The sequence below is a fragment of the Pipra filicauda genome, unplaced genomic scaffold (genome assembly GCF_003945595.2).
Source record: "Pipra filicauda isolate LSUMZ 115617 unplaced genomic scaffold, ASM394559v2 scaffold84_size4826128_pilon, whole genome shotgun sequence".
Lineage (NCBI taxonomy): Eukaryota > Metazoa > Chordata > Aves > Passeriformes > Pipridae > Pipra > Pipra filicauda.
The window spans coordinates 624,732-637,500 of NW_024105031.1; the positions used below are offsets into that span (position 1 = coordinate 624,732).

Consider the following 12,769-nt stretch of genomic DNA (forward strand, 5'->3'; position numbering starts at 1 on the left):
CTGCACAAGCAGCACAGGATCTTTGCTGGACTTGTGTGTGGATTGTGTGTGCATAGCTGCCCCTAGCACATGAAAGAAATACGACAGATTATACTGAGGATTATGAAGTTGTAGTAGGGGTGGACACTGCTATTGTCAAGGCAAGAGCCACCACAGCCTAACTCCTGCTCTATGCCATGTGTTGTAACTGCAGCCAAAGACACACTGCTGTGCACCAGAAAGCACAAGAGGAGCCTACACTGGCTGACCCAAAGCAACGCATGAAAACAGCTGAGGTTGCTGTGAAAGAGGAAGCTGGGGGACAAGTGCCAGTTCAGCTGCTTTATTGCAGCCTTGCACTTGCACAAAGCAGAGGAAGGGCAGTTGCAAGCAGGTAAGTTAGCATGGAAAAAACCCACAAAACAAATACTGCTTGTTGTTCTCCTTTATCTAGTTTGTACAAAATCTCTTGTAATGTGTTATAACTTGGAGGCATCTTCTGGAGAGGCACAGATTCCCATGTGGAATGTGAAGTGGTGCTCTGCAAGGAATCAGTGTAAATTTGTGAACTGCGTTTCTACTCAAATAGCTTTTCTCTCTTTGGCCAGGTGTGGCAGGAAAACCTACCCCCAATAGGACCTAAAATCCAACACAATGCAAGCTATCAAACTGCTGGTGCCAAGGGAGCTCTCTTGGTATTAAAATATGCTAAGACCATCCTGGTTCACCAGACCTTGAACACACATCTTGCTATTGAAACAGTATTTGACAGATAAGCTAGTCTGCTGGCTAGTAGATCTGTGAGTAGCAGTCAGTGACTTTATACCATTAAAGTCCAGCCCCCTTGCATACAATGAGGTTCTTCTAATACAACCCTTCTTGGGGTGTATGTGTGGAGATTCCTCCCTTGGCTGGGCACATCCTCCAATGTTACTCCTAGAGGTTGAGAGAAAAAGATCTCCCCATGAGCATTGGTATGGGCGAGTTACATCAGATCTCTACTTAATAATTATTTCTGTCTGCTTGTTTTAATACAACTGCTTCAATAATTGCTTTGTTACAGTGCACTATACTACTTTATGCTATATTATACTCCACTAGTAGATTTTTAGTGTTTATATCGTGTAGTAAATAGTTATGATTAAGATCTTTTGTCTGATCATTTGCATAAAATGAATTATTCATTTTATATAAATATTCTCATTTTGTCAATCTATAAATATTCTAATTTTGCCAAAATTAAAACATGCGGGACAAAACTTGTTCAATCATACCTCTATAATTCCTTAAGTTTAAACCATTAACATAATCTGAGGCTAAGATTGGGTTTAGCTGCACCTGGACTCCTCTCTGAGACGGGGTTTAGAAAGCAAGGAAGTCCTTTCTGTACCTCAAAACTCATTGGCAAGACTTTGCTTTTTAATAACTTTGTTTAAGACTTCCACTCCCACCCATGACACCAGGTTAGGAGAAGGTAGATGTCTTCAGTACTAAAACACACTAAGAGAAAATTCATATTAATAGCAAATTATCAGGATGTTGCCACCAAGTGTTGGACTGGAAGGTGAGAAGGGGCAGAACTGTCCAGGGCTTCTGGATTAGAGCTGAACTACTGCCATGGTCTGAGCTGAAGCCTTACCAATTTGAGGTCATATCCTCAGATAGACTGACAAGGCAGCAGCTACTGTGTATTTCGCTTTCCAAAGGAAGAAAGTATAATAATTTCATCCCTAAGAACTGGTGCTATTGGAAATGCTTCCATAATATTCTTAGGTGAAACAACAGATGCCTAAGTAAATAAGAAATTATGGCAATGCTCCTGCTTGTGAAGGTCTGAATAAGTCAGTTCAGCATAAGCAAAATTTAGAACATGTATTCAAATCACCAGTCTGTTTAATGTTTATGTGCAAAGAACATGCTAAAGAGAGAGATATGACATCCAAATACTCATTTGCCTGTGGAAAAATAGCGCCAAGTTAATACATGAAAACAATTGTACATCTTCAATGTTAAATGAGCAGGAAACATAAACAAGACTAAACAAAAATTAGCCTGAAACCTATGATGCCACACCAAAGGAATGACAGTATGATAGAAAGAGGTAACTTTTCAGTATTATCATTTTATATCTATACCTTGTCTTTTCAACAGAGGCTGCTCAGATTCTCAGTTACACCTGGCAAGTGATGAAGTGTGATGATCCTTTGAATCACAGGTAGTACACAGCACAGTAATATTTAAGAAGACTCTTGTGTCTTTCACTCCTTTAAAAAAAAAGAAAAGGAAAATTATTATATGTCGGTAATGGAAAAATCAGTCCTTTGAGAAGGGGTTTTTGCAGCTGTGGAAATTTCTGCAAAGTTGCCTCTTTGCACAAAGACAAATTAAGTATGTAAGGTTGGTACAAGTCTTTTTCTTTTTTTCCTCTTATTTATTAAACCTGTTCTGGAATAATAATTCTACATACAACTATTGCAGATTTTCCTCCTTTCTAATACCTTCTTTTCTATGCAATATATTTTTATATAACTTAAAAATTTATATAATTTATATAATTTAAAAATATTTAAAAACTTTTTTATGTCTTATTTTTCATTTGCATTCCAACTTATTGCTGAAGGATTTTCAGATTTGCAGCAAAAGGAGATATATCTCCAGATGTAGTATGTTTTTTTTCTTTCTTTCTTCTCCTCTGTGTACATACTATTCTAGAAGAACATTTAACAAAAAGACTATTCAGTGTAAAAAACTTCCTCATGTAGAACTGCAGTAACATGATATACCACACACCCACTTGTGTAGTCTTTATCAATAACAACAGAAACAGCATCGTGATAAAAATGTATGATTTAACTCAGTCATTTGGGGAGTATATTTATTCAAGATCCTTCAAGCGGAGATGAATAGAAGGTTTCTAAATGTGATATTATGAGGGTAAGCAAATGAGTCATTGTTTGTATTCTAGTGAAATGGAGTTGGGCAAGAACAACACTAGGAGAGGGAATAAGCAGTCATATCTAACTGTTTATTCTATTACATTCATCACCACGGGGCGTATCTGTGCATGTCAGGTCAAGGTCAGTGATCCTTGTTCACATGAATCATTCTCAGTGCTAATGAAAAACACCCCTGATGCAGCGTGTTCAAACACCATCAGCTTCAGTAGACCACACTTCTGACTCACTTCTGCAAGTCGAAATTCACAGGTGAGGCAGAACGGCTGGAGCTGGGGGAGTTCAGGGCTTAGGATGGATAAGAGTTCAAAAGGGGCTGTTGGAGGAGATTGGCATTGAAAAGCAAAAGGATAATTTGTAACTAGAGGACAAAACAGTGCCATTATGTGGCAGGTTAAGGCTCCTTTACACCTTGACTGTTTGAGTTTCAAAGCCAAAGAGTCTTTCAAAATGAAAAATGAATTAAAAAATGCAGCTTGGTTCTGAGTCAGCTTCCAAATAATAAGTTTTAAAGTTATGATAACAATAAACCCTAATTATCTTTCTCCACAAGTTTCTTGAAGTCAAGGAAAGAGAGATGGAATATAGTGGCACAGAGAGAAGGGCTTATTAGTTGACAAGGTGGTTAGGTCATAGGTTGGACTTGATGATCTCAACGGTCTTTTCCAACCTACCTGATTCTGTGATTCTTCCCCCCCACCTACCTGCCCTTCCAATCAGTACAAATTCTGCAAAATTTTCTTTGTATTTCAATGTCCAGACAGAAAGAAGGATACACCTTGTGAAAGTGTTGATTTCACATAGATATATATGTGTATGAAAAATTAAAAATTGACCATGGAAAAACTTTTCAGGGCTGTTGCAGTGACTACTATAGTTTGATATGCAAGTGGGTTTATTACTAAGATTGCTAACAAAAGCTATGTGCATTATTTGTACTTAGGAAACACCCTGTTCTGCCAAATCCTTACGACTAAAAATGCATTTCAAACTACGTTTTCTTGTCTGAAACTTGCTAAAATTGCATCTCTCTGCACCTGTAACTTTTTAATCATTACATCTGATGTTAAGACAACAAATTTCAGAGAACATTCTGTATCTTGCATTGCAGTAATCGTTTTACAGAAATTTTGGCGGCCCCATGCCGAAGCAAAGGGAGGAACTCGGCGGCGGGGGGAGTCCCCGGGACTCTAGCGAGGAAGAAGAGGGTACTCCGCGGAGGTGAGGGAGGGAGGCAGGCAGGCTGCTGTCTCACCACACATGGGCTTGTGGGAAGTGGGAATCTCAGGTTGAGTTACTCATCGGTATGGAGTCAGGAGTGTGCACAACCAATGATTTTGATGGCAGGAGGTAACGTACACATGTTTTTCAGAGAAGGTGCTGCAGGAGGACTAGCCAGCGGGCAGGAGGAGGTTTGTGCCGAGGGCTGTCATTTGCTAAGCGTGGAAGCCTTCTGGTCCCGGGAGCCCATCGCCGCCGCCTCTGATGCTCTCCCTCCCAACGGTACGAAGCGAGGGGGCGGCGCACGGACCCGGCGGGGCAGGGGACCGGGGGCCGGGCGCCGGGCGCCGTCCCCGGGGAGCGGGGCGGGGGGCGCGGGGCGGTGCTGCCCGGAGCTTGGTGCTGCCCGGAGCTTGGTGCTGCCCGGAGCTTGGTGCTGCCCGCCCGCCCGCGCTGATTGACACCGGCCCGGGCGGAGGCGGGTCCGCCGGGACAGCGCTGCTCCCGCCGCCCTTCGCCGCCGCCGGGCAGCGGGTCCCGCGCTCCAGCGCCGCCCCCGCGCTCTCCCGCTGGGAATCGCGGAGCGCGGCCGCCCGCGGCATGGCCGGCTGGCTGGGCAGGGGGACGGCGTGCTGGCGGATGCGGAGCGCGGCGGGAGGCAGGAAGGAGAAGCCGGCGGGCGGCAAGCCCCAGCCCCGGCACGGTAAGCGGGCGGCCGCGGCGGGGCTCGGCAGGGCGCCCACCGGGGCGGGACGGGCAGTCCCGAGGTCCGCGCGGGGCAGCCCCGGGGCCAACTTGCCTGTGACTTGTTTTACCCACTCGGCTCCTGTGGGGCAGGGGGATCCTTTTCTCCTTTATCCTCCAGCGGGCGCGGAGGGAGAGGAACTCCCTGCTCCCAAATTCCGCGGACCTACGTCTCATGTCTTTTATTTGCCGAGGACAGGAGAGAGGAACAGTGTTCGCGTGCGTTTTGGCATCTTGCTTTGATAGCGGTTCTTTGATTGTTTTTGTAGAAAGCATTTGCAACCTGGCAAACGCCAGTGAACCTGGGAAGAGTCCCCGAAACCTCTTTTGGCTTTCATGATCTTAATGCCCGGAAAGCACTGTTGAAAATATTGCCCTGTGTGGTCTTGTCTCCTCCTCCCTTTCGGGGAGATAGATGCTCCCTTCCAAGGCTAGGCAGCACACAAACAGTTCTTCCAAAATCAGATCCTGACTTTGAAGACATAGAAGGGAGTGGTGTTGCACGAACTATTGAAAACAAGTGTTGAGGTTCATGACCCTTGTGTTCTGAACACTGAATGCAGTTTATCCAGAGCCAAATCTGCCATGTACGGTTTCCTTTCTGTACTGCTTGGCTGTCACCGTTGTCTGCTTTGAGGAACAAACCCAACTGTTTGTGGATCTGATTGCAATATCTGGAAATCTCACTAGAATTTGTTCTAGCTGTGTGTTCCCCTTGGGTTTTAAGTCCTCTGTTCGAGTAAGTGGGTTTGCAGAAGTCTCTGACCTAACCCCTAAAGGGTAAAGTAACAGTTTAAGTTGTGCTTGAGTTCTGCGTTAATTTGTGTTGGTTTGTTGTTGGATATGTTAGTCCCCAAAGTAACTTTATGTCTTTTCCTGAGAAAATAATTGAAGGAGTAATTTGTACTCTTCACAAGTCCACAGGGCACTGTAGCTCATGCAGTAATCCTGATGAAAAAGATGTTGGGACGATGGGGAACCTGGCATCTCAGGCGATGGCGTTTTGAGAAGATGCTTGTTATGAAAGTAATACCCCCAGTGCAGGTCTAAAATGAAAGAAAATTCAGCGTTTCTCTCACTGCCTGTCACCTGGATATTTCTGAGCCAGAGTGCTTTTACAGCAACACCTCCTTTTCTGTTTTGCTTTTTTGTGACTGCTTCACAAGCCAGAGGAAGCAGACTAAAAGTCTGAATAAAGATTATCTAGTTAAAGAATAAAAGTGGCTGTTTAAAAATAGTTGTAAATATTTATCCTATTAATTCTGAGTGTAATGCTGCTTGTGGGGGAATAACTCACATGGGAAAAATAGTTGATGGGATTCCTTTAAACTGTATACCTGTTATATGTGAGTACTATACAGTAGCTAGACACACAGACCAAAACTGCGGATGTAGTGAAGTTGGTGGGATTTTGCCACTGACCTGAGCCAGAACTGAACCCACAGACGGTGTGGTGTAATGTGTTGGACCAAACTGTAAACATTTGACTGATTCAGCTATGCAATTGTGGCAAAGTTTATAATCCTGCATATGTTGCTGTGATTTATATATTATCAAAGTAGGTCTACCATAAATTAATTAAATTAGGGAGTTATTTTATAACTTAGATCTAAGTCACCTTAAGAAAAAAGGTGTGGTGTGTTTCAGTCTATCAGGGTTGTTTCTTATAAATGTTTTCTAAAGTATTATATGACACTAAATTCTCATTTAAGTAATTGCTGCAACAATGTGGAACACTAAATTACACTGCAGCCCATACAGTTTGCATCCCAATTAGTTTTCAACTGTGACTTAAAAATAAGCACTCTTTCTGCTATGTTGTCTTTGCAGGGCGTCCTAGATTTAGTTACCTGATTATTTACTAACCTTTAACAGCTCCAAATGTAAGGTAAAAAAGTGAAATTAGACCTAATTTGCATGTCCCTGATACTGCTTGTGTGCTATAAGGAAATTTTTGGGTAGAAAACCAAAAATCACTATTACTTTAGTATGCATCCAAAAATTTAAAAGTTACAGAAACAATCTGTTTTCCAAGAAGGGACTTTTAAGTAAATTTCAGCTTTTGTAAGCAGTATTGATCAATTCATGCAGGAATGGAAAATTTACTTCAAATGTTTAAGCCAAAGCATTAGAGAGGCTATAAGTAAGATATATGTAAAAGTAAAATTGTAGTATATGAGCTGTCAACACTTTTTAACTGGCAAACAGACTTACAGGTTTGAGTCATTCATGTGTACAAGCATGCAATTATCAAAGTGAAGTGAGAACTATTCACAAGAGAACTGGGATGTATCAGAACTATGAATTACTTTCTATATTGGGCAGTAATATTCTTTGCTACTCTCTGGTTTTGCTGCAAAACCATTTCAATGGGCTACCAGCCTGTGTTGGTAAAAAGTGTCGTAGCTCTATGGATCTCAATGGCACTGTTATGATTGACACAAGCACAATATTTCTGTGTATATTTGGATTAAGATATGTTTATTTGGGCATCACTTAAGGGTCTAAATTGCCGGGGTGCATATTGGGTTGCACCTGAGCAAACCTGCCATTTAACTGAGCCAAGCTACAAATATTTTTCAGCTTTGACATTCTTCTCACTTGTTAGGTGAGGAATTATGGAGACTTTTTTATACTTTTCAAATACTTTAAAACACAAATATGAAAATTGCCCTGTGATCTCATGTGCAGAAGTTCTTGTTTTACACTTCTTGTAGTTTCATACCATGTAAAGCAATATAAAGTAGAATTAGATTTCCACCCATTGTGGTCTAGACAGTAAATTAAGTTTTTGTCAAGACTCCAGCAAAAAGTTCAAGATCCTGTTAAAATTATTAAAATTAATGGTCTTGTAAAAAGCCTATTTTTAAATGATTTAATGTTGGGTTTGCGTTGGCACCTTATCTGTAAAACTTCCCTAGAGCTTGAAAACTGAGCTGGACAGCTATAGCCAGAATTCTATTACAAACACTCTCTAAGCAGAAGATGTTAAGGAGTAGCATAATGAAAACCACAGTGCAAATCAAGTAATATTTTACTGTACTGCTTAAGAAAACTTTGAAATTCTTTTATGAAAAAATCTCCTCCCTTGAGGAGTAGATATGGAAAGTTTGTGACTAGAAGTTGTGAATCAGAAATATGTTTTAAATTACTTGATACCACCAGAAATAACTTATGGAGAAAAAGCAAGCCTTAAAAGGGATATAAAATATATGTGAAAGTTAGTATTAAAACAATTACCAGGGAAAACCAGCACAAGTAAGTAGTGCTGGAGGAAGGTATAGGAGTGTGTTTGTGCACATAGGTGTAGTTTTGGGCAGAAAACGACTTCTTAATTTATTTGATTTTTTAAAAATCGCTCACAAAATGTGCCAAATTTAGACTGGGAAGTGGAAGTCCTCTGTGCTTCAACCAGCACAGTGAAATCAGTTTTCAATGCCAATATGCTGGATCATGCCAAGGTAGGATGGATGAATGAACGTGAGATATAGCAACACAAACCTCTTTTTCACCTGGACCCACTGACTAATTTTAGTTTTCACCTGTTGAGCTGTCACAGAACAAGACAAAAACTGTTGTTACCTTTTTTGTTTGGTGTAATGGAAAGGTTGTGGTATGGCAAGGGTAGAAGTCAATATATTATCACTGCAGAGAAGTGGGCTCTTCTAAAGGTGTTGAACTGATGAAAGAGTGGAGAGAGGGGGAAAAAACTCTACAGACCTGTCCATTGTTTTCTCCTTCTATAAACCCTGTTGTATGCACGTATGCTAGCAACTCCTGGACTGGACTAATTCCACGCTTGACACTAGGGTAATGAAGTTGTACTTGAGCTTTCCAGTTTCAGATGTTCTCATCTTTGCACATTTCTTCTTGAAATATTCAGCAGTGTGTTTCACTATTCTCTGTTGGCTTGTTCCTTTTTTTCCTTCTCTTTCTCCTGGGAAATAATGTTCTTGGTCATATTGAGGCAGTCATAACCAAATCTGTTTTGGTGGAGGTGTAGTTCTCCATGCCTCACTTTTTACACGTGCCTTATTGTAGTATTTGTAAAAATAAATGTCTAAAATACATGTAGGTGTTTGTATATATATGTTTACATATATACGCTTAATATAAAGGAATAGAAATTTTCTTCTTGAAGCAAGTAAACAAATTCTCTGTGATCAGTGGGAATAATCTGCAGGTAGACTTTAAGTATTAAAGTATTTTTCTAGCCTATATGTTGAAGAAGTGTGAATATTGATGTTATTTCTGTTTAGATCTACTGACGCTTTGATTCCTGAGACACTTTTGGGGTCTCACTAGTCAGTGTGTGTGTTTACTGTGTGTAATGCAGACCTTGCTTTGAAGGCCAAATGGATGGATAAAGGGTTTGACCTGGAGAATAAGAAGGGTTGGTTTACCAAACATATTTTGACTTGCTTAGTCTTTCCCCCTTTTCCTTGATGTAAGTGCTAGCTGTTACCTCTTTCTGGTGGTTTTTTTTTTTTGTTTTTTTTTTTTTTTTTTTTTTTTTTTTTTTTTTTTTTTTTTTTTTTTTTTTTTTTTTTTTTTTTTTTTTTTTTTTTTTAAATTTTTATTTTTTATTTGCTTCTTTTGTTTTATTATGTTTTCAAATTAATTCACTGTAAAAAGGGGAATACCCTAGTGAGTGCCTAGTTCATAAAGGAGGATATTTATGATACTGATAAAACTTAGCATTACAACTTGTATAATTAGACGTAGTCAGAGCTACACATCCATGTAATATTCTAAATTTGAATTTACAACAGAATGACAAACTCACCATCTAGATCTTAGAAGCAGACTCAGAATACAGTTTTATGATATTCATTTAGATCTTATTTTGGCACAAAAATGTAATTTAGAAACCAAAGATTTCCCCTTCATTCCATAACCAGGTATATTTTTCTGACTTTTTATTTTTTAGAGAGTATTTGAACAGACAGAGGTCACAAATCACCTTGCTAGGAAATACAAGGTGTGATCTAAAAGGGGAAAAAAAGGATCACTTTCCTTAATAATTTGGGTCTTGCTGTTTGAAATTCTGAAGCTAGGTGAAATCATGACTCTGATAGAACTATAGAAACTGTCTAATTTAGTACATTCTGAAGTACTTTATATTTTGAGTAACCCTGGTTCAGAGGCATTTTACACTTGCATCTGGAAGTTCCAATCCTAGTATTCAGTTTAGTGTCTCTGCCTTTGTCTTTCCATTTAGCCTTGCCATGTTAAAACAATGAATCATCTTGTCCATTAGCTATCGTTGGAATGTCTGTTTATGCACTGAATTCGTTTGGTCACATCGCCATAATAATTGATTGGAACCGTGGCCACTCTTGACTGCTGTCCCATATGTATTTGATCTGGACTTCAATCAGTGCTGTTCTGAGCAGTAGAAGCATAAGCCATCCCCAAACCTGGAATATCTTTATCCTTTCAGGTTTCAACTTCTCTTTCTCATGAAACTGCAAGGTAGCATTTTGATTTTTCTGTTTTCATATATATGACATTGTGTAGAGGCTGTAATATTTCCAGTCAAACAAAATCACAGCAGAATTGCAGCACACATATGTGTATAGCAGTCGAACCAGGAATGTTGTTATTGTAGGTTCACTTTGATATATTCTGTTTTGTTGATGGATTTTAAATTGGTGCTGATTAAAATTGGAAGCATTAAGTAACAAGTGAGACAAAATTATAATGGCATTCTTTGATTAATTTAGAGAAGTGACATGGTGAAAATGAAGGGGCCACGTGGCAGGGAGGTTGTGCCAGCAAATGAAAATTCACACCTCTTGCCATGTGAGTGGGCTTGAAGATAGCACTCTGGTTGCTATTTAAGCAGAATGTTTTGAAAATAAATGTCCTTTTGTTAAAAAGGTACTACACTGGCAGTTCCTTGACTTGTTAAGTAGCATTTAGCCTTAACTTTATAGTAGTATCATTGAGATCATGTTCTTTATTTCCATTTGGAAGGTAAATACTGAAGGATCTACTTAATAAATAAACCCAAAATATGTTATTTTTAAGATGAATTTGTGATCCTGTGCACTGTAATGACTAAGAATATTTTTTATGTGCTCTCTATGACCAATTTTCATTGAGTTGTTGATCCCATATTCCCATGGAAAGTATCGAAAAGTAGAAATGAGGTGTAGGAATTAGTGGGTAGAACATTGTCCTGAAGGCAGATTGAAGTAGAACTGTTAGTTTGTGATAAGGAGCCCAGGAGCCTGTGGAAAGAAGTAAGAAAAAAGACTTGTTACTGTCAATGGCTGCATTGCGCTTTGCTGTACAAACCATTCTGGTATTTTGTTCAATACTTATCGCTCTGAAGCTCTGAAACTACAGAGCTGTCTAAACTGCTGGCACTTGTAGTGAGGGGGAGGAATGAGAGGTTGAGAAGATATACTCTTTCTCCAGAAGTTTGAGTAATTTACAGGATTGAGTAAATTTGTGTAGTATAAACCAGATGTCCTCACCAGTTTCATCTTTTGGGCTGGTAGTCACTGTGGTTTCATGTGGGAGGTCAGGGTTTCTGCTAGACAAGAAGTGGGTGTGAGTAAAACTTTTTAGGAGGTAAGTGAGAGGAGGTTCTGTAATGAGAAGCTGTACACAGAAAGATCAAGGGGCCCCTGCAATACATTCACATCAGCCAGGACCTCAAAACAGATGAGAAGCTGTGTTCTGTGCTGGGCAGAATGTCTCAAGACTTCTGCATTATTTTTAAATATAAGACATCTTGATAATCAAGTCTTGACACCATTAATGTGTGGCTTATAATGTTCAAGCCTGAATTAAGAGGGAATGGGAACACAATCTTCAATTTTTATTTAACCTAGAGGTGTGAATTTGGCTTTCTAGCTATTTGGAGTTCTGAGAGATATTCAGATTTGTAAATCCATTTCAAAACTGGAGGGAAGTGCTCTTTAGAACATAACGTATGCATTAGGGAAACACGGTCTATTCCAGTCTGGATGACATTGGAGTTCTGTAGATTCTCTACGGTAGGCTGCTCCCAGTCCAGGTATTGATTTCAGATATCATTGAAATAGCCTGAGGAATGGTCAGTTGTTTGTATTAATGGTACTGCTGGGTGCAGCCTAAATTGCTTCAAGCATTTGGCCTACAAAGGCAAGTTCTAATGAAGCAAAAAAGAATTTACCACTGGTTTTATTCATTGTGCAACAGGAGGATGTCCTATTATTTTTCACTGAGAAGTGGTAGTGACCTGATTAGAATAGGATCATTTTTGGGGTATTGTTTTTTGGTGTGTGAAGTTTTTGTTTTCTTAGTGTCCAGGCTGGAAAGCTAGTCCCAGCTCAATTACCTTAATTTTTGGGAGGGGACTATGTTTCAAATGTGCAGGTGGGAAAAGAATCACCTTGCAGAAACTGTAGTGATTGGAGTGAGATTCTGATCTTGGAACGGTTTGACCTTGTGGACTGCAGCTCCTTGCAGTCAGTGAGCTTATTTTTTAGGCTTTCGGAATTCTTCCATTTTAGCATTTGTTCCAGGGAATCAACACACAAATGATCTCACAGAAATCATGATTAAGTGTCACCTGGGAGTTTTTCGGAGTTCTTAATACCTTTGAGCAGTTGCTCCATTGCAGCAAGGGTAAACTTGAAGGTGTATTCAGGGCTATTTTTTTTTCCTTCTTTTTCCTGTACCAATATGATGCCAGTTTGATGGCAGATAGACATTTAGCTGAAAGCTTTTGTATTCTGCAAACTCAAATAGCTTTTTATGACTTTCTCAGTGTAAAAAGAGGAAAGTGACAAAATTATATATGTTTTGACAATAGTATATGACCCTTTGGGGGGTTTGTGTATTTTTTTTTTTTTTTTTAAGATCTCGTGAAAATA

At 39.8% G+C, this 12,769-nt stretch overlaps 1 protein-coding gene across 2 annotated transcripts in view; it reads left to right on the forward strand.

Annotated features, from left to right (window-relative positions):
- The first annotated feature begins 4,263 nt into the window (after positions 1-4,263).
- The window catches only part of ZNF385D (zinc finger protein 385D), a 413,250-nt gene continuing 404,744 nt past the window's right edge, over positions 4,264-12,769 (forward strand). Inside the window, exon 1 of one of the 2 annotated variants that reach the window (XM_039390611.1) lies at positions 4,264-4,436. In XM_039390611.1, the coding sequence (XP_039246545.1) occupies positions 4,265-4,436 (172 nt within the window). In that variant the 5' untranslated portion in view covers position 4,264. Of the gene's footprint in view, positions 4,437-4,719; positions 4,858-12,769 lie in introns of those variants that run through there. The other variant, XM_027744900.2, reaches the window with a different exon arrangement.